This window comes from Nesoenas mayeri (assembly GCF_963082525.1).
Source record: "Nesoenas mayeri genome assembly, chromosome: 3".
Taxonomy (NCBI): domain Eukaryota; kingdom Metazoa; phylum Chordata; class Aves; order Columbiformes; family Columbidae; genus Nesoenas; species Nesoenas mayeri.
In genome coordinates, this window is record NC_137544.1 from 61,474,125 (window position 1) to 61,500,426 (window position 26,302).

General features: G+C 41.3%; 1 protein-coding gene across 2 annotated transcripts in view; it reads left to right on the forward strand.

Annotated features, from left to right (window-relative positions):
- ABRACL (ABRA C-terminal like) overlaps window positions 1-14,723 on the forward strand; it is a 22,521-nt gene extending 7,798 nt beyond the window's left edge. The window contains exons 3-5 of one of the 2 annotated variants that reach the window (XM_080342064.1): window positions 6,282-6,383; window positions 13,067-13,133; window positions 14,264-14,723. In XM_080342064.1, the coding sequence (XP_080198190.1) occupies window positions 13,073-13,133; window positions 14,264-14,448 (246 nt within the window). In that variant the 5' untranslated portion in view covers window positions 6,282-6,383; window positions 13,067-13,072 and the 3' untranslated portion in view covers window positions 14,449-14,723. Of the gene's footprint in view, window positions 1-6,281; window positions 6,384-10,595; window positions 10,671-13,066; window positions 13,134-14,263 lie in introns of those variants that run through there. The other variant, XM_080342063.1, reaches the window with a different exon arrangement.
- Window positions 14,724-26,302: the final 11,579 nt, after the last annotated feature.

Below are 26,302 nucleotides of genomic sequence, written 5' to 3' on the forward strand. Positions count from 1 at the left end.
AAGCGCTGCTATTACGTGGCTAAGGTGGCAGCCCAGATCTAGCTCGAACAGGTGCTAGAAAGTAACAGGCTGTCTCATCCCCGTCTTCCTCTCCTGACCCAGAGAGATGTACTAGTAGGTTTCTTCTTGGCCAGCTTAGGGAGATGTCTGAGTAGTGCTTCTTTTCATAGGTGTCCTACAAATGGCTGAGAGGCTGAGAGAGGACAAGCCTCTGGCATGATCCCTGCAATTCCTTTACAGAGGGTCTTGTACAGAGAGAAGAAATAGCACTGGACAGCAAAGTGGGGCCTGCTGGGAGTGCACACTGGGCTCATGGTTGCCTTCCCAGATCTTCCACTTACAGTTTGTCACTGAAAGAGAGCAGAAACTTCTTGTACCGCTTCCCAGTTCATTCCAATGGGAATTGTTGCAATGCTGGCAAAAAGCCTGGGACTAGGGTAGCCAAGACTGGGCAAATATACTTCATAACTCAAACCTTTCTCTTGTTTGTATTTGATCATCATACTCCATCCATTTGAAGGACTGAAGACATAGGAAAAACAGCTGAGAAAAATAAACCCAAAAATAGTTCATTGAGGTCTTGTGGGCAGGTTATTTATTTGTATGGTTTGATCTTATTCTCTTGGAAGAGAGACAACACTTTGAATGAAGAGCTACTGTATTTTATATGAAAGAAAAACAGAGGCAGCAGCTACCTTTGACGTACAACCTTTTTATCAATAAAGGCTCTTCTGATATTTTCTGTGTACTACGAGAGCCATTTATGTATTATTAGATATACAAATACACTAAATAGAGATGATGCACTCAAAGTGGCAGACCTTTGCTTTTTCAAATGAGGCATAGTGAAAAAGGAGGCAGGAAACTGTAAGAACAATAGGTCTGGTCCCATTTTCCTTTTCTCTTTATATAGAGAATTTGAAGGAAGTGAAATGGCTCTGTTTCCTCACATCTGACCTATGAGAAAAATAGCCTGTGCAGTCAGTTTTTAGCTTGGGAACACATACGAACTCTGTTTCCCAGTAACAAAATGAAGGATGTGTATTCCTTAGAAAGTAAGTGAATGAAAAAATGACCATGTTTCTTCTGGTGTGAGATACATGTCTTTCCATTGCCTGTTTGCCTCTGTGATGGAAACATTCTGATCTGTAGTAAACGATTAGCTGATGTACCAAGTCTTTATTGATGACTATTTGCTATTGAGGATAATTTGTGTGTTTGCTTAGAGAACCTTTGGTTAATTGGTAGAATGGGGTCAACAATACAGCCTTGGTACTGTAGTTTCTATGTCTCTTAGCCTACAGCTGTGACTGAAGAACTATTATTTGTTCCATGTGTCTTTAGCTGTCTAAAAGTCAGTTGTCATCTCTGACCTGCTTATTGAAGCTCTCCCTATAGTGGTGCTTTATGGAAGGTGAGGTCTTTATCTCTCTTCTTTACTATAAAGACATAACTATGTATACATACAGAGAGTTAGTCAAGTAACTAACTTAAAATAGACACCTTACTGTCAGGTAGCTAAAATCTGGTGAGATGAATACCAAGGTAAGATTTACACACAAGTAATACAATTTAAAAGCCTGACTGAAAGTTAGGGATCTTTCAGCTCCCACCCAAAATCTTAGCCACTACACTTTACCCAATGATTTCTTAAATGCCCACTGACTTTTGAGGGAGATTATTAATTGCTCTCTACACAGTTCACAACAGTCCTACTTTGCTAGCACCTGCACATAAACAGTTTTCCATGGCTGATATACATCCTAGTGCAACACCAGTCATTTTAGACAGTGTGCATCATAGTCAGGGCACCTTTCAGAAGAAAATGTCAGCTAGGGTAAAGAGAGGTCTTCTGAAGAATTAGAGCATGAAAGGTCACAACCTACTCTTTTAGGGAGAAACAAGAGGTTAGGCTCTCACTACATTTTCCCGTCAGATCTCTTTTCTCCTTTGCTTCCCCTGGCAAGTGAAATAATTCAATAGGAGGAAGGAGGGAAAGTTGGCTGGCTGGAGTCTTTGGCTTTGTATGTCTCCCTACTAGTAGACAGAACCGACCCACTGATATACCTAATGATCAGTTGCCTCCATTTTAGATACTGTTTCTCCAGTGTTCCTCCACCCAGAGGACTTCTGTCAACTATCTATTTACAGGTCCAGCTATATGACTCTGTGAAATAACTGAGAATAAGTCCCTGTTCTGTTTTTTATTTCCATTTTAAGACCCCACCCCTCCTGAATGTGCTCCTGAGGAAGATGGGTAGTATTTCCTCTGTACTTTATCTCAAATGGTGTACCTGTGCCCATATGTACTTTTCCCTCTGATGGACATGCATACCTTGTTTATGGAGCTGGGACATTCCTCTCCTACGCTGACTTACTTTGCTTAGTCTGTGATGCAACTAATTGTCTAAATAAAAATAAAGCTACCCCTCCCATTCCCTTCCATTTCCTGTTGGCACTGTAATTACAGTTATTTCTGGTTTTTAGAGCAGAAATACATATATAAATTCTGGAATCATCAGCCCCACTTCCCTCATTGTTTCTGCCAAATTTGCAGACCTTCAGAAGCACACTTTCATGTCATCTAATATTATTTTATAAGTTTCCATTAAATTCAAAATGGAGATGAACTTTTTAAAATGGATTAGTGTGCTGGTTCCTCATAGCGGACAGGAGTTGAAGCTGGTCTAAACTTATGTAAGGAAGACTTGGATTCAGAGGAAGTGCATTGGGAAGTTTCTGTAACAGTTCACAAAGAAAACACTTGTCTGTCTGCAAGACAGCTTTTGTGCTTCCTTTGGTAAACACAAGCGAAGCGAGATTAATTTCTGCTATTTGCATGACAGAAAACAAATAATATTTGCTTCAAAATATGATGTCACAATGCCTTGAGAAGCAAGTTTTATCTACATGTAACGCAATTATGTAGGATAATAATGAACCAAACAAGAAGATGGTTGTACTTAATTTTCTTAAATGTGTTTTTAAGCTTCTCCATCACATCAGAGATGATTTGACAAAATTTTCCTGAGGAAAAATAAAAAATGGTAAGACTTACCCCAGAAGTTTGGGATTCACAATTACAATTAATTTTGCAGATGAAAACTTAATGAAGACTCATAAAACTTAGCTGTTGGATGAAGAAGAAAACTGGCACATCATTTGTAACCAAACCATATGGTGTGTTTGAAAGCACGAATTAATTTGATGCTCTCATAGTACCTCCCTGGTAGATATTTTTCTACTGTTTGAAATCAGCATACAGTTTGACCATCTACATCATGACAGAAATTCCTTCTAGGCTATTAGGTCATTAGGTGAGACCATTAACAGTGCTCTGTGGGAAGTTGCATTGAGTCTGATCATTGTTCTGTATTGCAGTTTCAAACAGCATGAAATCAAATGATTTAAGATCAAAAGACTTGTAGCTGCAGTGCCAGTGAAATTAATAAAATTTGATCAGTTGCAAATTTGAACCTCATTTGGATTTTAGAGCTAGCATTGCATCTTGAAAGCATAAAAGAGTTCTTAAAAGGCAGTTTATATAAAAACTTGACCCTAAAACTACACTTCCTCATATGCAGGAACTAATAGAGTGTTCCTGTACTTGACTTCAAAATACAGCATAAATTTGGTGTAATTGTGAAGATTATCAGATTCAAATGATCCAATGTGCATCTTAAGCACTGTTTTTCAGCTGAGAACCTGGAATGTAGACTAGTAAAATTACAGGTTTATCCCTAAAAATGCTTATAAACAGGATTGTTATATTAAATTATTATTAATTGTCATTAACCCAGTGATAAAGTTTTCTTATGCTTTTAGCCAACTATAAGCTTCTGTGAACCATGCTTGCATGGCCAGCAGGAGGTCTTAACATTTCACAAAAAAAAAAAAAGGTAATGACTTTTGCCATGACAAGGTTTCATATGTTAAGTAAATGTATTCTGACAAATGTCAGTCCACAGTTCCATTTCAGTAAGATTTCCTTCAGGAAAAGATTTGATGTACTTCTGTTATGAGTCATTATAAATGCCCGAGCTTTAGCAAGGAAATTTATATGAAACTAATAGATAAAGATATTACACCTAGAGCTGTATTTGATGTGGATGTGAATAGTAATTTTATATTAATGTAACTGTCATCTCTGCTACCATTGTTTGACATCTTTATGCAAAGCCAGTTGGTTTTCAAAAAAAAGCCCCCAAAATGTCAGTATGCATATGTGTAGAGGGAAAGGGAGAAGAGGAGGTGATTTTTTTTTCATGATGCATACCAAACAAGAGGACAGAGGGACTGGATGATTCAGTTGTTACCATGCTGTCTGGAGATCAGGAGATATACTGCTGTTTCCTTGCCACACGAGCTTTTTGGTACCAGGAATCTGAGAAAATAGTAAGTCTTCATGTTCATCTCTCTCAAATATTCAGCTGTTACAGCAAAGAACACTGTATAACACACTAAATACAATCAGCTATTTATATACTTCTTTTTGTAAACTGTCTCCAAACACTTTTTGATACTCTGCTTCCTGAAGACATTACTGCACATCCTCTTTACTTCACATCCTCTTGTATAGAGAAGCATCACCCAAGCTCAAAATACACCCCCTACTAATTCTGACTTTGTGCACATTTAGGGAGGTTTTTTTGAGTTCAGTCTTACCATTTTCGAGTAACTACTCTCAGGCACATTACTAGGGTCACCCTGTAGTTCTTTTAAAAATGTGTGCTGTATAACTAATGTTACGGGCCCAGTCTTTTAGCCTGCACTAATACAGCACCTTTCTGTCATTACATACAGAGGTTTACTCTTGAGTTAGGGGTAGAGCAAGTCACTTTGGTGATCTACATCAAGATTTAAAGTACTCCTTCTCTTTTCTATTCAACTGTGGTAAAGATTTGCATGTTTAATTTCGGAAGAAGCAGTATTCCATTGTTTGAGGCACTTAGTGGATAACAAGAAGGGTCTGATGCCCTGAGGCGATTTCTGAAATGAGTTTCCTCTCCTGGACAGACACAGGTGAGTAACAGTGTAAGTGAATCACTCCATTTACCTCAACAGAAGTGTTCATTCAAGTGCCAAGACTGTCATTAGTCACTGTGCTTGTACTTGTAGTCTCTCTTGTTCTGAGACTGGTCCATCATGTTTGCTTTTACATAAAAAGAAATGTGTATATTTTGTTAAGTTACTTTTTCAGCTCGCTGAAAGAGAGAAAAACAGTGTGGGTTTCTTTGTTGTTATTTTTTTGGTTGGGCTTTTGTGGTCATTATAGGAGAAGTAAAGTTTAGAGCCCATACAATTAACGTTTTAAAACAAAGAAAATTCTTGGAAAGTTTTACAGACCATCACTATGCTTTTTATTTTGATAAAATAATTTTCTCCCTTGAAACAACTGCTGACTTAAGACAGAGCAGCCAATGCTGCTAATGATTGGTCCAAGAATGATGAATATGCTTTGGAAATGGAGTTCATAAGAAGATAGAGTGCTGTTTTCCTGGTTGATTGGCTTGTCTCAAAGAAAATAGTTGTTCTTCTGACTATCTCTAAAAACCATACTCTCTGAATATTGCTTACTGCCCTCAGATTTCTATAACAGCATTGACTTGCTGTGGTTTTAAATTTTGCATTGCAACCAAGAACTCTGTCTTGTTCTAGGAAAAGATATCTTACTTTTCCTGTGGTGTTACCAAGTCCACAGGAATAAGGAATGTAGTGGATCCTCTACCACTTGTGATCTTTATATCATGCAAAGACATATTTTAAAGACCTGTTTTGGCCTGGGCTGAAGTGGCTTTACAATTTCATGTTGAGTCATAACCCTACAGTGGGTTGCAGAATACACCACACCCATGTTGAGAAGTGACTCACGGCAGGTCGACGGCGCAGATACATGATGGGAGTGGGCTAAGACAAGACACATACGCACACTCCTGATTGACTCACACCATTGTAGTTTCTGTTCCAGCTTTGGATACAGTAAGGACAATCTCTGGCACTTTGCACAGGTCTAAGTGGCTGGTGTTAAAGAGATGAGACGCAGGCACACGTGGCAGGAACTCATGTTTCTACTCAAGCAGCAAGTCAAACAAAAGTGCATTGAAAGAACAAAGTAAGACCTGGACTAAGTAAGAAGTCTAGCAGTGAAATCTACAAATCCTGGTGGCAGTTCTAATGGTTTGTAGCTGGGGAGGATCTCAACAGAAATATATATGCTGGAAAACAGAAAAAATGGTCGTTACTCAGCAAATGACCTTGTAACTTTCTGCTATGTTTTTCAGGCTTAGCCTGTGCTGTCTTTGGAGAAACCTCTTACAACAGATGCGCTTACAACATGTTTACTGTAAACATGAAATTCTTCTTCAAAACTAATTTCTTATGAGGTAAGAAGACAGGAGGAGACAAAGAGTAGAGCTGATTGTTGACGTTCATGCGGGAGAAAGTTTACTGGGGTGCTCTTAGGCCATCTCTACTTGGACGTGTATTGTTCAAAGTTGTCGTTGATGACATGGGTAAAGAGGTGACAAAGTTTGTGTCATCCTATTTGAAATCATAGCATAAAACAGCCCATGGTACTGAAAAGGGCAAAGTAATATACTTGGAGGAAAATAATCTTAATTATCTGTAACAGAACTAGTAATTATTATAACTTTGGAAATAGATTTTGAAACCACTGTGGGTAGTGCTCAGCACTTTCCAAAAAGACAAGTTAAATGCTTGGAATTATTAGAAGCAAGAACAAAACAGAAAATATCATTATGTCTTTGTACATGCTATACTCACATACTGAATAATGCTGACAGTTCTACTCATTCTATCCCAGAAGAGAACGTGGAGTTATTTGAAAAACTATAAAGAAACAAGGAGGATGAGCAACATGGAAAGGCATTCATCTTACATGAGAGTAAATAAAACTAGGGCTCTTCAGCTTGAAAATAGGATGAGTGATGGGAAAGCTATAGGCAGGAATGTGATGGAGAAGGGACAAGATGGAATAATTACTTGCTCCAATAAGTGTTGGCAGCCAGGAGAGAAACCAAACAATAGTTTTTGTTGATTATAGTGTTTTCTGAATGCCTGTTTTTTGTCACTGCTGAAGGCAAAATGTTGGATTAAATTGATTGTTTGATCAGATCCAGTAAATTTACTGAGGTGTTCTCAAGCTATGTTTTTTTTTTCTGATCTTGCATTGCATAATTTCCCTGTTTGGCTGCCTTCATGTTAAAATGTGTATCTAGGGGGAAAGTAACAGTACAGTAAGGTGCCAACGAAGGTCAAATTAGAATAATCTGTTTTAAAACAGGTTCTTATGACTTTTGGGGAGCACTCTTAGTAAATGTGTCTAAAATGCATAATGAATTATGAGTCCAGTGATGACCTTAGCCAGTGATATGAAATAGGTAGGAGCAATATTTCCATGTCTATCATGTGAGCTTGTAAAGGACAATTCTGCTTGTTTGGTTTTTTTTTTTTCCAAGTATCATTTGTGGAAGTAGAAGAACTGAAAAACGTGATCTCTCTAATTTTCACATTTGCTGCTCTCTGCCGCTGCCTCTGTAAGGATATCATCAGTCACTTGCTCCTGGTGCTGGCCAGCTCATTTTCATACTTTGGCAGCATCATTGCTCTGTTGATTGTCATGGTAACAGATGGTTTTGATTACTTATTTTCCTAGAATTTTTTTAATATTACATGACAAGGAAGGATGATTCAATAAATTGTAATGAAAGCATACTGTGTTTCAATAATCTCCTGGTGTGTTCCTGGGAACCAACACTTAACAGTGTGCATAACACTTTCTTTTCAAAAGACAGGAATAAAAAAAAAAAAAATAAATGCACTTCCTCAAAAAAAAAGGTTAAAATAAAACAGATAAAGAATTACTGTGTTTTGTTCAACTTTATCAGATAAATAGTTGATCTTCTTATAAATTAGGGGCTATGATTCAAAACAGACTTGAAAAATAATCTCTAAAATAGATATAATGATGAAGATTACAATGATAGTAATAACAAATTTGGTCTGAAAAGTCCCTAACTATTACTTGATCAAACATAAATTTTCCATTACAACAATCACGTTATGCCAAGCAACGGCCTACATTATTTATTCAAATATAATGGTGTTCTGATGATTATGAAATCTGGAGTGTGCCCATGACACAACTGAAAGCATGTTGTTAACAACAAAAATAGAAGATAAGCACTTTTATTCTATACTGCTAAATAACTGGAATATTTTCCATATTTGCTAACATACTAAATAGATTGTCCTTTAAAAGCTTTGTATCAGATTTTCCTTAAAAGTCTATTCTTTTTATTGTAGTATTTAGCATTGTGTTGGCCAACGAAACAAAGACCTTAGGAAAAGCAATATGCCTTCATATAAGCACACAGGCCATCATACGCACAGAGCATCAATACTTTTCAGATATTACATTTTTCTGAGAGTTCTCCACTGTTTTTTGATTCAGTTCAGAAGATTTAAGTGTCATTAATTTCATTATCGACTTAAGAATGTTTTCCTAACTATCAGGGTTTGTTTTTTGAAAAGAGCACCACTTACTGATGTTAAATACAGCTAATCTGTTCAGGAAAATGCTTTGATGTGCTATCATCTGCTGAATATATAGCTCCTTGTGCAGAAAGCAGCATGGCATTTTTTATTTTTTTTTTTTACTAACTAAAGATTCTATTACTGATAAATAGTGATTATTCTAAGGAAAAATTAATCTTTTAAGAAATCTTTAATAAAAACACCAACATTAAAAAAAAAAAAAAAATCCCTCAGAAAAGCAAAGAGTTTGGCCTCCAGTTGTATATCCCTGGAGTGGTAAAATGTTATGATCTTGGCATCATTTCCACTGTGCAAATCTTTTATCTAGCTGCAGGTTCTGCCAAATGAACCCTAGCAGAGCTTGCTCTAGTGTTTTAAGGGGCCATGAGCTATTTATTCGTCCTTACACCGGGGATGGGAGAAAGTAGTAAGGAGCCAGAGCCAACTGCCACAGCTCGCAGTCTGAGGAAGCTAATGCATGAAAATGTGAATTGCAAGAGCTGGAAATAGCTTCTCATACCAACTCTGCTCTACAGGCAGTGATGCCTGATAAGGAGGTGGGAGAGACAGCTGGGAATGGCAATGCCTTGAGCTGTGAGAGTGAGAATTTTCTGGAGACGTCTGGTGTGAGCCTTGCCTCTGACTAGTGGGTTGGTGGCAGCCTCGTTGCTTTGTAGGAGTTAATGCAGCTCTCAGTTTTAATGCCTGCGTCCTTGAGAGAAGATGTAAACACTTCTGTGAGATAAAGAAGAAGCAAGGAAGACAAGAGCAGTAGCAAATACCAAGATACAAGATGGAAAAAATGAGATTGCGTTCTCTGCACAAAGACATGGCACTGAATGAAAAATTAGATAAACTGCAACATGACTTTATTGAAGGCAAATGATGCTCACCTGGCTCATTCTCTCTTTCTGGAAAGAGAACCGCTTTTGTAAGAACAAATTCCCCTGTACTCTGCACTAGTGAGGACGCACCTCAAATACTGTGTTCAGTTTTGGGCCCCTCACTACAAGAAAGACGTTGAGGTCCTGGAGAGAGTACAGAGGAGGGTGGTGAGCGGCCTGGAGCACAAGTCTGATGAGAAGTGGCTGAGAGAACTGGGGCTGTTTAACCTGGAGAAAAGGAGGCTGAGGGGAGACTTTATCACTGTCTACAACTACCTGAAAGGAGGTTGTAGCATGGAGGATGTTGGTCTCTTCTCCCAGGTAGCAAGTGATAGGACAAGAGGAAATGGGCTCAAGTTGCACCAGGGGAGGTTTAGAGTGGATGTTAGGAAAAGAATTATTCACAGAAAGGTTTGTGAAGCACTGGAACAGGCTGTCCAGAAAAGTGGTGCAGTCACCATCCCTGGAGGTGTTTGAAAGGTGTTTAGATGAGGTTCTTAGGGTCATAGTTTAGTGCTAAAGTTAGGTTATGGTTGGACTCAATGATCTTAAGGGTCTCTTCCAACCAAAAGGATTCTACGGAATGTGTGGGGCATGAGAATGTGGGATGGTGTCACCTGCGGAAGCCAGTAAAGAGTATGAGCCAGGTATGGTATCAGAAAGTGACTGAAGGAGCAGAGTGTGTTTGCAGTAACTCTCCTGGAACAGTAGGAGTTACTGAACGGCTGGCCTTGGAAGGCACCTCGCCTAACAAACCTTTGCCACAAAAAAGAACGAGGTGTGCTGGTGAAAAAGCGCGAACTTGGGCGTCGCTGATGCGGAAAAACGCGAGGTCCTCACAGCGGGAGAAGAACACGGTGCTCCCACTGGGAACGCCGGCCCAGGCCCTTGCCAGGGCCCGAGGGAGAGCCGGGCCTGGCGCCAGGGACGCGGTGCCCGCAGGATGCTGCCGCCCGGCAGCCCTCGCACGGCACGGGGAGAGGGATCCCGTCAGAGCAGGGACACTCCCGCTGCAGCGAGCGACAGCGGCACCCAGCGCGGCCGAGGGCGCCGCACCGGGGCGGCGGGGAGCCCTGCGCCGGGAGGCGGCCCGGCCCCAGCGGAGGCCGCTTAGCCACCGCCCGCCCCCTCGCCCTGCCCCCGCCTTCCGCCGCCTGCCCCGCCGCCTCCGAGCTCCTTGACGCGGCTCCCGCCGGCGGCACCTCCCGGCGAGAGCGGCGGCAGCAGCGGGTGAGTGGCGGGGCGGGGAGCGGGAGCGGGCCGGGGGTGCCGCGGCGGAGGGAGCGCCCTTCCCTCCGCTCCCGGGGAGAGACGTGCGGCCCGGGCGGGGGCGGCTGCCGGGGCCCTTCGCACCCGTTTCCCGGTGCGCCCTGCGCAGGCGGCGGTGGGAGCCCCGGCCCGGCCGTGCCCCGGCAGAGCCCGGGGAGGCGGGGGCTCCTGCCGGGGGTGCTCTGGAAGGCAGAGGGAGCGCCCCGAGGAGCCGTGTTCTCAGGTATCCGCGGTGCCTGCAGCGGGGGAGGGCGGTGCGGTGGGTTGGGAAGATGCATTTGTGCTAAATAACTGTTAGGTGAATTTTCAGCCAATAAAGGGAAGTTTAGCTTTCCTAATACGTACTGAAAAATCGTGCTGGCTTCCAGCAATGTAATCGCTTCTGAAATACTGAATAGTTGGCGTGCACTTTTCATAGTTTGTGCATTGAGTGTATGACAATATAAAGTAAATATTTAAGTGTGCTTAAAATGCCTACAATCCCTTCTTCCTTACACAGCCACGGTTCTCTGGTCTCAAAAGTGTTGCATAATAATATAGAATACATATTTTTAAAATTCTAAATGTTGCTATTTGAATTAGAAGTGTGTGTGTGAGGGAAAATAATTTTAAATTTACATAAATTTAAAGAGTTAAAGTAAAAACAAACAAACAAACACTTTTAAAGTTAAAAGAACATCTTTTAAGGGAAGCTAATTATCCCATTGTAATGACCAATAATAAAATTGGCAGTTTGACAAATTAATAATGATGGTGTAAGCTGTTTGGTAGACTGGTCATATTTTTCTTGATGACTTGTAGCAATATATCTAGTGCTCAGTTAAACTAAAGGTGAAAGCATGTAGAACTCCTCTAAGGCAGTGGCACCGAGGCAGCGCATCCTGTTCCAATGTTAGAGGTCAGTCTGCTAATGTCCACCTGAGTGTGTTTGTTGTTTCCCGGCATTAGGAATGCAGCAGGGGTTTGGATGGGCCTTTGCCTGAAACCCCTGCTGATATGATGCCTGCTCAGTATTGCATGTTAAAAATACAGATTTTTGCAAGTAAATTTGGGATCTGAAAATCAGACTCTGTTACAAAGGGGGTTTTGCCTCCTGGGTAAATCGTGAGGGCTCAGGAGGTGGACCTGTGTCACTCTTACTATTTTAACTCAATAAAAAAGGAGAAGAGGGGAAGCTTTCCTCTTAGGAAGAGTTAGTCATGCATCCAGATGTCAAGTTTTTAACTCTGCTAACTTACCAGATCTGTGCAGAAACCCTGGTTTCTTGAACAATAGGCACTCAGTGCTCACTGAGCCTGGTTTGAACAGTGCTGAGCTCCAGCAGCTCCCTCGAAGGCTTTTGTTCCAGGCTGCATTGTTGGCGCACATGGAAGCTGCATTCAACACTTTGCTTTGTCTGTGGGGCCCGGTTTCTTATGCTTACCCTGATGCCAGTTTTTGCTTAAGGAGTTTCACATTCAAAGGTTTTATTGTGTTGGATGATGCTTTGCATAGCGTAGATCCCAAAACACCTTTCAGGTGCCTGCAGTTATGAATGGATGGATGGATGCTTTGTGGCTAAATAGCATTTTGTGTGACTGTAGCGTTGCCATCTACTAAGCTGCGTATGGGTAAACTGTTTCAAGGCATTGGTACACACTGGTGGAAATTGCTGTTTCACAGCACAGGATATGTTTGGCCAGTGTAGCGTTTCTTTGAGATCACTATGATGGGAATAAATGTTGATGTTCTTGGGGTGCTTGTGTAGTTTGCCTCTGGTTCAGTTCTGCTCCCGGTAGCTGGCTTGGGATAGCTGCTGTCCTTTTAGACAACCATATGCATAGACCTGCCATAACCATCTGGATGCCCACAGTGTCTTGCCGGATAAGTGGAAAGCTGTGGTCTGGTTTAAAAAACCCAGATCTACCACATATCCCATATCCCAGAGAGGAATTTAAAGGAAGATGTTCTAATTTTTATTGAGGGCATTGAGAGAAAGATGCAAAACCCCTGGAGACCTCCGACGTTACCAGGATGCTCTGATTCATGGAGGTCTAAGCACATTCTTTAAAGCAAAACACACACACCTCCTGCTGCAACCATCCCACATTTTTCATATTTTGAGAGTAGCTCCCTATATTTGTGTTAAGAGTGTACCAAGGTTGTATTTTCTCTTTACTTCCCCTCAAATGTGGAGGTGTGAAGGCTTTTTATCCTTTCAAGACTGAAATCTCAGATTATCCTGTAGCCAAGTGTCACCAGGTGACTTGGATTTACAAAGTGCTGTGACATTCCTGACGAACTGACAAGAGGACAGGATGGTGCAAAGGATTTACAGGTCTCCTAATAACTTTTTCAAAATTTATTTTACTTTTTAGACCACAATGAACGTGGAACATGAAATTAGCCTCTTAGTTGAGGAGATTAGGCGGTTGGGAACCAAAAGTAAGTATTGTAATATCTCTGACTATAGAGATGTTGTCATGTTATACATACATGTATGTGTATGACAAACATGTCATACAGTAATGTTATATCAACCTATGAACTTGGCAAATATAATTAAGGTGGCTCAGATAACCTGAAAACTTGCATATATACTTAATGTTGGACTGTATGGTACTCCCTGTGTCCCATCCTTTAAAGTGGTTCTGTTATGGAGTTAAACATTTAAGCCTCTGCAGCACAGAGGGCATAGGCCTGAAATGCTGCTCCCACTAACACTAACTGCAGAATTAACCTTTTCTTTAGGGTACCCAGTTCAGCAATCAAAGAAGGAAGTTGTGCCTTTTCCTTTCACTCCTTCCTTGCTAACTTTGGAACTTCAGAGTTCATGCACTTCAATTCTGTTCACCATGGAAGGAATTGATCTGTATGCCTAAAACTAATCCAGGAGCTATAGGTGTTATCCAAACCTTCCTTAAACTTGCTTAGAAGGTAGCCTGTTCCCTGAAGGTTATTTCTCATTGCCAAAGTTCATCTTTCTTTACAAATATTTATGCAACTTGTGGATGTGCTACCTGCTCATATATTTAGGTTCTGATGAATTTTGTTCAGTTCCGTTTGTTTTTCGAAGTATAAATGGATATACACATCTTGCATTTTGTGTGACTGCACCTGCCTTTTAGGAATAGCCTACCTAACCTTAACATATATTTTAAAATTCTTCCTTTGTGTGAGAAGTGAATTCACATTGCACCTTTTTCAATGTGAACCTTAAATATGAATAAATATTAGTAAGTGAAAAAATATATTTGTAAAAAAATTTCTAACAATTCCTTATGCTTTGAAGAGTTTCAGTAGCCTGTTCTGGACATAGGTTTCAGGAAGTCATCAGTAAAAATAGACATAGCAGATGGTCCTTGATAGGAGTCTCTGGAAAAAAGGGAAAGTCATACCAGGCAGGAGTTTTGCCTACTGTTTATCATCAGCATTCATAATATGTTCCCCAATAAACTGGGGGTACACCTTGGAGTTTACTTTCAATGTTCTGACTGTGTGTCACTTTGTTTCCCCAGTAATCTTCTAACTGAAAGAAAATCTGCATGTGTTTTCATGTTATACCTTTGATTTAGATGCTGATGGACAAGTGAGCGTGAAATTTGGTGTGCTCTTCGCTGATGAAAAGTGTGCCAACCTCTTTGAAGCCCTTGTAGGAACTCTTAAGGCGGCAAAACGACGGAAGATTGTCACTTATCCAGGGGAGCTACTTTTACAAGGTGTTCATGACAATGTTGATATCATGCTACTGCAGGACTGATGTAGTGTTTCTGCTATGCATTAATACAATTGAGACAATGACTTGCAACATCCTCTGAATAAGGCTGATTGTTCTACGGTGTTTTGATGTATTTTCTATATCTTTATAGTCAAAAGGAAACTGTTGTATTTTGGAAAACATTCCCTTTTGTAATTCTTCCTAAAATGGTACTGTATGTAAGGTAAAAGATGCCAGATTATGCTTTTTTAAATTTTTGTTTTTATATCTCAGGTATACGCTCTCAAATGTCTGGTGGTTATTTTCAACATATGAAGAAGGGGACTGGTAATTTCATGTTTACAAATCAAAATGTGCCATGAAAGTACAAAATTAAAACACATAACTCAATTTATGCAATTCTTATTGTTTCTCTTTTTATTTGCAATCTGAAATGAAAGCAAACTGAATTTCTGTAAGGAGCGTGGTTAAGTAACTGTACAGAAAGCATGACAGTGAGATAGAAATAGTTTTGCAGCATGATTCAATTGAAGAATGACTGTCCATTGGAGTGACCAGATTGTGCATAAAAAGCCACAAATGATAGATGTACCTCGTTCATCTCCGGCAATGTAATGCGCTTTCATTCTTTTGTCCTCTAGATTTTTGAAGGAAATGGGTGAGGAGTTTCCTGAATGCTTTCATGCAGTCTTAACCAGAAGATGCTACGGCAGCTTCGGACTGTGATTATTTTCCTCACAGAAATCATACTTTCTCTAAATCACTCCAGGCACAAAATGTGAGAGAAGGAAAAAAAAGCCCTCTTGGTTGTTTTCTAGCTTACTAATAATTCTTCTTAGCAGGTAAAAATGCTCCCTCCAGCAGGGAGAAAGAGTGGCTTCAGGAAAGCAGCAGTGGGTAAGCAAACTGCTTAGTGCTCTGTACTTCCGCTTTGCAGCTGCAGCTCTTAAAGTTGCAGGATGGCTGAATTTCCTTTTACTTTGCAGCCTTTTACAAGTCAAAATGCTTGAGAATTGTCTCCTTGTTTCCAGACATGGGAAATGCATGCATAGTTATGGAATCTTTACGAAGCTGTGTAATTCCAGCTGCTGCCCCTTTCATCTTTCTTTGTTCTGCCTCATGCAGCAGCAAAACAACTTAAATCCTGTGTGCAAACAGATCTGGGCTGCCTCTGCCTGTGCTGGCCCAGGATCTGGAGAGCAGGGAAGTGATAAGCAGAGAAACTTGAGCTGTCTGGATCCAAGCCAGCTGGACTAAAGAAGTAGAGCAGGAGCTCAGCACAGCTAACTGGCTTACTGGCTCCAGTGCCCCATCACTCAAATGCAGCTCTTCTGCTTCCAGACCAGACCTGACAAGTGCCTGTGCCCCAGAGGTGGAAAGAAGGAGGACTGAGACCCAGGCCTTCTGCATTAGGGGTGAGACCAGACAGCTCTGCGTTACCAGATAACCACAGTTGTTTTTTCTTCCGCCTGTGTTTTGTTGGCAGCCTGAGTCATTGTCTGGGTTCACAGGACAGCCTGACTATGCTGACAGATACCGGGCGCTTTGTGATTGTCTGCTTTTGGTATAGGAGGCTACTGGTCTGCCCAGCCAGGGTATAGTTCTCTGTGTTCACAACAGCTCTTAAAGCACTGAAGGGGTCTCCACCTTGAAAATTCAGGTACCAGTAAATTTAAGGCTTGTTGCTGAGTTGGAGCTGAGACAGGACTATGAAGAGACCTTTATGTCTCTCTCGTTCTGGATTTATCCTCTTAACAGTGCTAATGAATGTATTCGGGGCTTCTGTGAATGCCGTGTAGTAAGACGCAGAGAAACTTGGCATTGAAACAAATTTGTAACAACCAGAGGAGAGTGTGACCATGTACGGCCCAGGAGAGTTGAGATTCATTTTCACTTTGTTGCTGAGAGCAGAAGAGGAACAATGTGTACAAGGTTGTATATTCAAGGCCTCGACCTCAGTGTATCTGCGAGTCCCGGAATTGTGTGGGCTTCTTCAGGTTATTTACAAGCACTGACTACTTTGTTTCTATTTTTTTTTTTCAGAGAAAATCAAACATGAACATTGCTTCACATGTGTGGAGCCACGCCTCTATGAAGGAAATAATTACCACAGCAAATGACCTGGGCATGAGGTGGAGTTCCTGGAGCACTTGACACAATAATAGAAAAGCTAACTATGGGGAAGGCATTACCTATTTTTGAAAACAGTAGGACAGTCAGAAGTCCCCTGTGATGGGTTTGTGACCTTGCCAGCCATGGGTCTGAGGGAAGTTTGTAGATTAGCCAGGAGCACTGGTGATTCCAAAATAGCGAGACATTCTCCTGACTAATGGGAAGTAGGAAGGTACAGAGATCTTCGACAACAGCATAAAAGTGTTGTTCAGTAGAGTGGTTACCTGCCTATGATTATGCTGGGAAATTAGTGAAGGAGTAGCTTAGCTAATTCTGTCTCCATCTATGTGAGATCTGGGAGCTTGGTGGAACCCTCAAGAGGGGTTAGATGAGCTCCAGGCAAATCTACCTGGTACAATGTGAGATGTTACCAGTGTGTGTTTTCAGCAGAGACTGTTAGAGAAACTGATGGAGTGCAGTGTAAGCACTCACCTCACCTCACAGCTGTTTCCACGCAAAATCCAGTGGTTGGAGATAAATGTGCTTTTCAAAGTGGCTTTGACTAAGCTGTGAAAGTGCTGAGGTGCAGGTTTGTGTAACCTTTGGTGAGTGACGGTAACATCTTAAACTTCACAGCTATTTCCCTTGCGAGCATAGGTTTTTGCTGGGAACTTGAGCAAAAGGAGGGTTGAAATGCATATGATATTATCTTTTCCATGCCTCTCATGTTGGAATGAATTTTGAAAACTCATGTTGTGTTTTTCTTGTTTCTCATCTCCCCTCCAAAGGTTTGCTGGAGGTATTCTTTCCACTTCAAGGGATTTCTCCCACTGACAGCAGTGTCACTTTTGCCATTCACATCTATGTGAATTTGGTTATCTTTATTTAGTTTATTTGTCACAAAAAAAACCACAACACTTGAATGAAAGAACAAGTATAAGAGAAGCATGAAGTTCTTACATGCTGAAAACTGGTTATGTTGCCACTGATACTTAGCAGTTTTATCCAGAAACAGTTGCATGTTTCAGAAATAGGCTGAGATTCTCTTCTACTCCAGGAGCACAAAGTGACTATTAAGCGTGTTGAAACAGTGGTAGAGCCTTTGCTGAGATGACGCAGCATGAACCAGTGAATGCCACAGGACTGACTTTATGGTTCCATATCAAACCACTAACCATTAATGACACCTTTGTGTCACCGCCATCTGGTATAAAAGAACAGTCCTAAAGGATTGGTCTACTGCAGCATAATTCATGTTTGGTATTGCCTGAAATTCTGTGGTCTGATAATTGTATGATGGGGATCCTGGTTTCAAGGACTTTAAAAAAAAACCAGCACAAACAAACAAACAATATGCATTTTTTTGGAAACTGGAAATGTCAATAATTTTGCAAAATTCATGTTCTTGTTCCTGTCCTTCTCAAGCAAATATGAGATGTTTGCTCTGTAATGGATTTTTTTTCTGATCTATAAGAAAGCAATTCATTCCAAAGTCAGCCACAAAGGGCAGAGCTAGGTATGAACAAAGCAGTTTGAAGGAAAATGAACCCCTACACCAAAAATATGTTTCAGTGTTCTGACAGCTATTTGGAAGAGGTGATCTGGCTGGGTTGAAGAATATGAGTTTGGTGACCCAGTCACATATTCAAGCCTGAATACCTGTCAGGACAAAAGTCAGTATGACATACTTTGTTTTGCAACCCAAAATATGATATATGCCCAAATAATCTGGATTTTTTTTTTCCTGCTTCCCTACATACCAGTCAGTTTTTACTTTGTAAACATGCATTAAGCTTATGATGAAGACCCAAACTGTCCCCTTTCCTGTATTTATTTTGTACCAGAGAAAAAGGCAAGGACAAAAGAGCTGTTTAGTGCTCTCTAAAACATGCAGACAGGATCCAAGTCAAGACTGTTAATGTTGTTGGTGATGCTAAAAAACAACTGTCTGCCTTCGCTCAGAGGTCCACACCAACTTAGATCTATAGATTTGATTTTCAAGGCAAGACGTGTTCAGCATTTTTGATTTGAAATTGCATTCTTAAGGAAAATTGATAGTTTGAAGAGTTGCTCCAGTGCAATGATTTCAAGAAATCTGTATGGACAATATTTCCAGGTACTCCTTTAAAAAAAAAAAATGGACAAATTAGTTGAGGATAAGTGCTTGACAGTGTTTCTAGGAAGCCAGTGTATTTAAGAACTAGTTACATAAGCTGCTTCATGTGAAATTGTTCTAATAAAGTTTTCCTGAGGGTGGCAGTTCAGTTTAGTTCTGCTACTCTGAGTACAGCTTTAGCCACAAATGCACTGTAGATGCACATTTAGGCAGCTGAAGCCAGTCTCCTGGCAGGTATTTTGAATAATGCACCAGAAGAAGCATTAACTTGTGGTGTAGCCTAGATGTCATCGCAAATTATGTTTATCTCCGCCAAAGCACCTGAGCGAGTTGGGGAGGTTAAATTCCAGGCTGGTACCTGGGGAGGGAGCAGTGTGACCTACAAACATGCTCCAGAGTCCTGTCAGACCAGATCCAGATCAAACTGCCTTTCAGAGAGATGCTTCGAGTCAGACCTGTATGTTTTCCAGTACAGCATTTTCATAAATATAGCAGCATTATGTCCATGACTTTGCTCCTTTTCGGAGCTCATTCCTGCACAACCACAGCAAGCTGAGTGATACTGAGTGTCCTACGGCCACCTCACCATCCTAAAGCTGTTATCCAGAGAGGACAATAGTGTGTACCATGTACCTGTATATGCATATTATGCATAACTATTTGTACAACATGTACTCAAAACCTGACTATTTTTTCCCAATGGGAATACACTCTGTAAATGACAATGATGTTTAAATGGGAATACAGTAAGCTGCATTTTCTAGTCTTTGCTAAGTCTGTTAAATGCCACAGAAGATCCCATTAGAGTAACTGAGAGTTTGTATCTTGCAGAATTAGGTCTTTTGTAAGACTTTCATGATAGAAGACATTTTATTGCCAGGTCTTTATTAATCCAGAGGCTTTTGTCTGTCTCTGTAGCTAATGATGTAAAAAGCTTCCTTTATAAAGTCGTATTTTGGAGCACAGTATGATTTTCTTGGAAATCTGCTTTCAGTTTTCTTAGAAAAAAAAAAGAACATAAAGGCAACAGCAGTTGAAGACACCACCATTCAGCAGGAATTTAACACTATGTAGCAGTTGACACAGAAGTCAACATCTGAAGATGGAAATAATTGCATTATAGGTGCCTTCGGTGGCTTTCAAGTACCTAAATTTAACTGTGTGATTAATAACATCTGCAAGGTACTCACATAGGTCCAAGTCCACAGGCATCTAAGATTTTACTGGAAAAGTTTGCTGGGGACATAAAATCATGCGATCCACCATATACCCAGAGGCCCTTCCACCTTGACTATGCTGAACACTAAGGTTCCTGTCCCAGAATGATGTCCACAGGAGATCAGCACACGCTCAAGCCTGAATTCCCCCAGGATCCGTGCTGGGAGGCACGGACACTGAGTAGTCCTCAGCCTTGTAAAGAAACATCTGGAATTTTCTTCTTAGGAGTCCACTAAGAGACCTTTCGTTATCTTGGCGAATGGTTCTGTCTGGAAGGAGACGGGAGCATCTGCAGCAGGTGGGTGCAGGTTGCTGTGCTGGGCCCTGTGTGCTGACCCACTGCATGGCACCTGGTGTGCTGGGAAACATCAGCAAGTGAAATCACCATGTAAAAAACTGCACCTTGGGCTCCTTGGGAAGTCAGTCTATGCTTCTGTGTTGGCAACACTGATGTTGGATGTTTTGCTCAGAGCCCTGAGTGGGATTCCCCTAACCTGTTGTAGAAAATGATGCACACCCCGTGTGCTTACACATGTATTGTATGACACTCGAGCAGGCCCAGCCAGCTGGCCCGATAGTGGGGAACTGCTGTAGTGGGACTTCTCAGAATTGTTTTCTTCTCTATAAACACACTTGGTAGTTTATAGAATAATAGAATATCTCAAGTTGGAAGGGACTCATAAGTTTGCAGCACGCATTAGCTTGGTTCCCTCTCAAATACCTTGCACAGTGAGGAGTTCCCAATCGTGCTTGGGACCCCATCCATAGACATGCACCCTAGTAAAGGTCCTGACAGCTTTGTTAGTGTCACTGAACACATGTCATCTTAAAAGTTTAATAATATGCAGCCCAGAAAACAAAGGGTTAAAAAAGTGGCAATACCACAGCCCTACTGTCATCACAAAGTTTAGGCCTGTACCCAACATGCTGCCCTTACATTTTCAAAACAGCCAAAGACAGCAGGCTTGTCATTTGGAGCTCCAAGACAGACCTTCCCCTCCACCGTCTGCGGCCCCAGTGCTGGCAGGATGTGGCAGTGGGTGACAGCCCCAGGGTGAAACGCACCCTTGGCTTCTGCAGAAGGGAAAACAAAACCAATGTGCTTCGGCAGAAGCAAGAGGAAGTAAATGGTATAAACAATGCAAAGTACCTGATACTGCAAATTTTGTTTTATCTCAATCCAGACTGCTAGTGATCATGCAGGCACATATTTTAAATTGCAATGTTGATAATCTACATTTTAAACAAAAAAAGAAACGTCACTGTACCTTGCAAGCTGCAGGTGTTGCTGTCAAGTCTTATGACACTCTCTTTTAAATGTAAGAAACAAAACTAATCATCTTTGCATTATTAGCTATAGTTGGCCAGTTAATGATATCTTGAAGGTAAGGTGCAGACAGTTGGCATTTTATCTATTTTTAATCATTTTTAAAATGGCAGTGCCATCCCTTCACTCCCACTCTGCCTCTCCCACACACACTCAACATTTTATGAGTCATGCTGTGAAAATACCGAGAGGTTGATGTAAAGATGAGGTTTTGGAAAGTTCTTTAGTAAAGAATGTTCAAGGTGCTTTTTCTTTTTCTCCCTTTCTTCTGTCTGTGAATGGATTGTATTTCCAAGCCACTGTCTACAGTACAAGGGCAAGGTTTTTATTAAAACTAAAATCTGAGGGTATTCTATGATTAAGGTGAGGCCACAAGAGAAATACATCTTTTGCATCAAGTTTCTAAGAATGTTTCTGCATTTTACAGGACCTTTATTTTTGCAAGTGTCCCACCTGGGCAACACTCACCCAGCTCCTCCTCGCTCAGTGGTCTCCTGCACCTGCCACTGCTCTGAGATGTGGCTTTTTGGGTGACTATCCAAAAGGGTGACTATCTCTGCCCTCGCTGGAGAGGGTAAAGTGTGAGTTTGTGTCTCTGTAACAACAGCAGTCCATTTTACAAATGTCTCTCTCTTTGCATAACGGGTAGACAAGGTAACCTTTTGAGACCTTTTAGCCCACAAATCCTAGAAAAAGCTCTTGTAAAGGCAGCTGATCATGGAGCCCATCCCTGTAGCTTTCAAGGTAGCACCAGAGCTTTTTGGTGGAAAGCCTCCAGAGTAAGTATTGTTCCTTTGAATTTGTCCACACATGTTACGTACCACTAACCTGGTCCTGACTGGAACATCTGCTTTACTGATGTGATGGTGCAAATGATAATATCATCTAAACTTATTTAGTAGCTTTTCAATTTTTTTTTTTTTTTTTGTCAGAGTTTGTTTCCCACAAATAGAGCAGAAAGTTTTTTAAAAAATCCATATAAGGCATTGTTTTGCACCAGGGGTGGTGATCAGATGAGAGAAGTGGAGAGAGAGAGATGGTGCAAGGCTCTTTCTGGATCCCTATAAGAAAGACCCAAAACCAAATAGATTAATAAGACAGCCATTTAACAAGATAGAATGAAGCGAGAAACATAGGTAGTGTGAAATTCTTACGTCCCTTCAGGTGCTGGGCAGCTCACGTTTGTGCAGAACCAGGCAAGCCCCATAGATTTTGCTGTGGCTGATCCCTCCAAGAAGAGGTTCCTCCTTTTTGGTCCTTCAAGTTATTCAATAATTTCCTTACATGGTGACAACTCTGTTCCTAAAGGATGTTTGCAGGTGGGTGCCGTACTTGCTGGTACCAAGCGGGAGCTGCCCGCAGGCTCCTCTGTTACGAGGAGGTGGCCGAGTTTGTCCCGTGGCCCAGGGGCCTGTGCAGCACATGGCAGGCTGGAGGCCACGCTGGACGTGTGGCACAGGACAGGCCTGGGACTGCTCAAGTTTGCTGCGGTGTGGGTGACCAACTCCTCGATACACAGCGGTCTCCTGGCCAGCATAACAACACAGATGCTTTCAAATCTTCAGTTTATTCCTTCTAACAAGCTGCTAAGCTGCTCCTTGGCTGTCCTCCGAAATGAAGTCATTTAATGTGCCATTGGTAATGGGAAGGAAAATTGGGGAAGTACTTTCTGTTGTTGTTTTCAAGCACAGTAACTGGTCTTCCTGAAAACTTGGGTGTTTCACATGTTGGACTAGAGCTTAAAAACTGTCCCAAGGGGAATTTTTCTAAATGCAGATTTTCTATTACAGAAGGACTATATCGTATCACATAGAGTTAGGATATTAGTAGGTACTTAACCCTACTGAGTATTGTGTCCTGTTTCTGCGCCTTCCTATTCTTACAAAGATTTGGTCTTCTCTGTTTTTTCAAAGCTGCCAGGCACTTTTAATCCTGGCCCATGTTACACTGATCTGCACACTCCTTTTCCACGCTGTCGTGTCTAAACTGTGGATTCACTGTTTGTGAAGCAGACTGAGGGAACTGTGGTTACAGTCAGGGAGTAAGTCTGTAGCAGCTGGCAGGGACATGACTGAGTTTTATTTTGTAGTATTCACTTGCTTTATTCTAAAAGAGATGCTCTCTCCTGCAGTCTCTTGCCTTTGCTCTTTGCAGAAGTTTCATTTATTTCACAGTGGGGCAGATGAAGTAAGAAGCCTCATTACTTTCCAGTCTTCCTTCTTTTTATTATTGCTGTTCTCACCCCATGACAAGATCCCTGTGGAAAAAAATAAAAAGAAGAAAAAAAGAACATTTAATTAAAGGTTATCTCCCATTGCACATACACAAAGAACTGAATTAAAGCTGCATGGAAGGTGTTATTTATAATTCTAGAGTGTTTAACCTCAGTTTAGAGCATATTATGTAAGTGCTGTATGTACAAGCATAGATACATATTGATAAGCATTATCTCTGTATTGATAAGCATTTATACATATAAGGTCTCCGTGAGGAAGACAGATAAGCAGCGTCTCACTCTGAATCCATGAATGAGTTTATCCTGGTAGCACACTCTGTCCTTCCCTTTTGGAAGAGCTCATGCTCAGTTATTTTGGCGGGATCTTGGTGATGCAAATGCAGATGGCAGGACAACAGCAACCTGAAAAATGCTGGTTTTCATCCAAGCTTGAATGGAGCTCCATGGAAGGCAGGCAGAGCCCTCGTCACCACTCCCCTCCAGACTTGCAAGGGCTTGCTATGAGGCAGAAGTAGCAAGTGAGCGCCTACAAAAAAGGTAGATATCTTTTGCAATAGCAAATATTAATCAAGCTAAATGTGTAACTCCTGACAACCTGCGCATACAAGTCCAGTTTACTCTCTCATGTCGTCTTTACTGCTGAACTAAACCATGGAAACAGGCAGGGAAACTTCCTCTTCAGAAGAATGATTTTGGTATATCTAGAAACTGGGTAAACTTAGAAATGTGTTTTATTCTTTTCTCTGTGGATACATAATGGCTTTCAGAAGCAAGTGTAATGTTTAGACACATCCTGTCTGATCCAGTGTCACTAATTACGTCTTACTGAGCATTGCCAATTGACAGCTGTTTGTTCCTAGATCCTTTTTAGAGCTTTCCTTTCTTAACATTTCCTATTAGCATAGTATTAGGTCTCAGACAGTGCAGGTCCAGCACAAATAATACGTAAACTGGGTGCAAGCTGTGTTTTCCCTGCAGTTCTCAAGACTGCCTGTGAGCAAGACTAGAGGGCAAGATGGTAAAAATTACGATGTTTTCCTGCTCTCTGGCTGATGTTGCTTGTAGGAATTAAGCTGCTGCACTTCCATTATTTTTCTACTTCCATTTTATGTAACTTTCACAATTTTATGGATGTCCTTCATCTCTCCATCTTTTTCTGCTCTTTATAGCCTGGCAGTCTAATGGAAGCAAGAAAATTGTCTCTCCAACTTAGTTCTCCTTGCAGAACAAAGCATTTGTTCACTGTGGCTTTGTACTTCACAATGACAACAAAATGATGCACAATTATTACTTGATCAGAAAAGGTGTTTGTGCTCAGTTTGCACAACAGCAGATGATTATGCCAAGTGCAAACTGCTGTACAATTAGGCCCAGTGTTTCTAAATATACACAGAGCTAGAAAGGGTGAGTTATACTGGAAATTTTCCAGCAGAAAGTATTTGATCTTGCAGCTTTTACTTTGATGTTTGTTGAATATGTCTCAATCAGAGCTATAGGACTGAGCTCAGCATATTCAAAGAGATTTGAATGTTTCAAGATAACGTCTTTTTTCCATTTCCAAACCCGATGGTTTCAAATCATCACATTCCACTTTGGCTGAAGTGATTTATGTGTCTTAACAGTGCTGCAAACTGCAGTCTTCTAATTTGGGACTCTCCCCGCAAGGTATTAATGCTCTCTGATGATTTCAAATCACTTTGCACACTGTAAAAAGGGCTTTGTGATTAACACCCTTAAAAACTCCTTTTGTTTGGCAAGGACTTATATTTAAATCGTAGACATGAAGAAAGACAGGCTGATGCAAACCACAAGATGTATTATTTTGTACATTTGAATGCAAAAGGTATTTCTCAAGCTTTTTGCTCTATCATTTGGTCAAATGCATTAGAGTCTGTAAAATTATTCTGCGTCTTATCTTCATCAAGTTCTAGTAAAAAAGCCAAGAAAACTGGTGGGATTTTTTTTTGGCATAAAATGTGAACTCTGCCACTATTATATTATGCTTGCCTAAACTGTACACTGTCTCTATTTCTCACCACCCTTTCTCGTCTCCTTTTTCTTCTCCACAGGCTGTACAGAATCACCTGTTGCACAGTATCACAGTATCACAGTATGTTTGGGATTGGAAGGGACCTCAAAAGATCATCTAGTCCAATCCCCCTGCTGGAGCAGGAACGCCTAGATGAGGTCGCACAGGAACATGTCCAGGTGGGTTTTGAATGTCTCCAGAGAAGGAGACTCCACAACCCCCCTGGGCAGCCTGTTCCAGTGCTCTGGCACCCTCACTGAGAAGAAGTTTTTCTCAAATTTAAGTGGAACCTCTTGTGTTCCAGTTTGATCCCATTACCCCTTGTCCTATCATTGTTTGCCACCGAGAAGAGCTTGGCTCCATCCTCGTGGCACTCACCCTTTATATATTTATAAACATTAATAAGGTCACCCCTCAGTCTCCTCCAAACTGAAGAGACCCAGCTCCCTTAGCCTTTCCTCATAAGGGAGATGCTCCACTCCCTTAATCATCTTTGTTGCCCTACACTGGACCCTCTCCAGCAGTTCCCTGTCCTTCTTGAACTGAGGGGCCCAGAACTGGACACAATATTCCAGATGTGGTCTCACCAGGGCAGAGTAGAGGGGAAGGAGGACCTGTTCAGCACGAAGGTATTTTTTATACAGACAAGGGCGTGGCTCTGAGACCATACAAAAGATCCAAAGCTGCATTCGGGGATTAGAGTAAAACCACTGGATTTCTCCCTCCTTCTCCCTTTCTATGATCTGTTAAAATGAGGGGACAGAGTAAGAGCATGTGAGGTTGGGTCAGTGGGTGTTGGTGTATTGGTTGAAAGCAGATGGACCTTCCAGATTTGTTGCCAGTGGATACAATGTATTT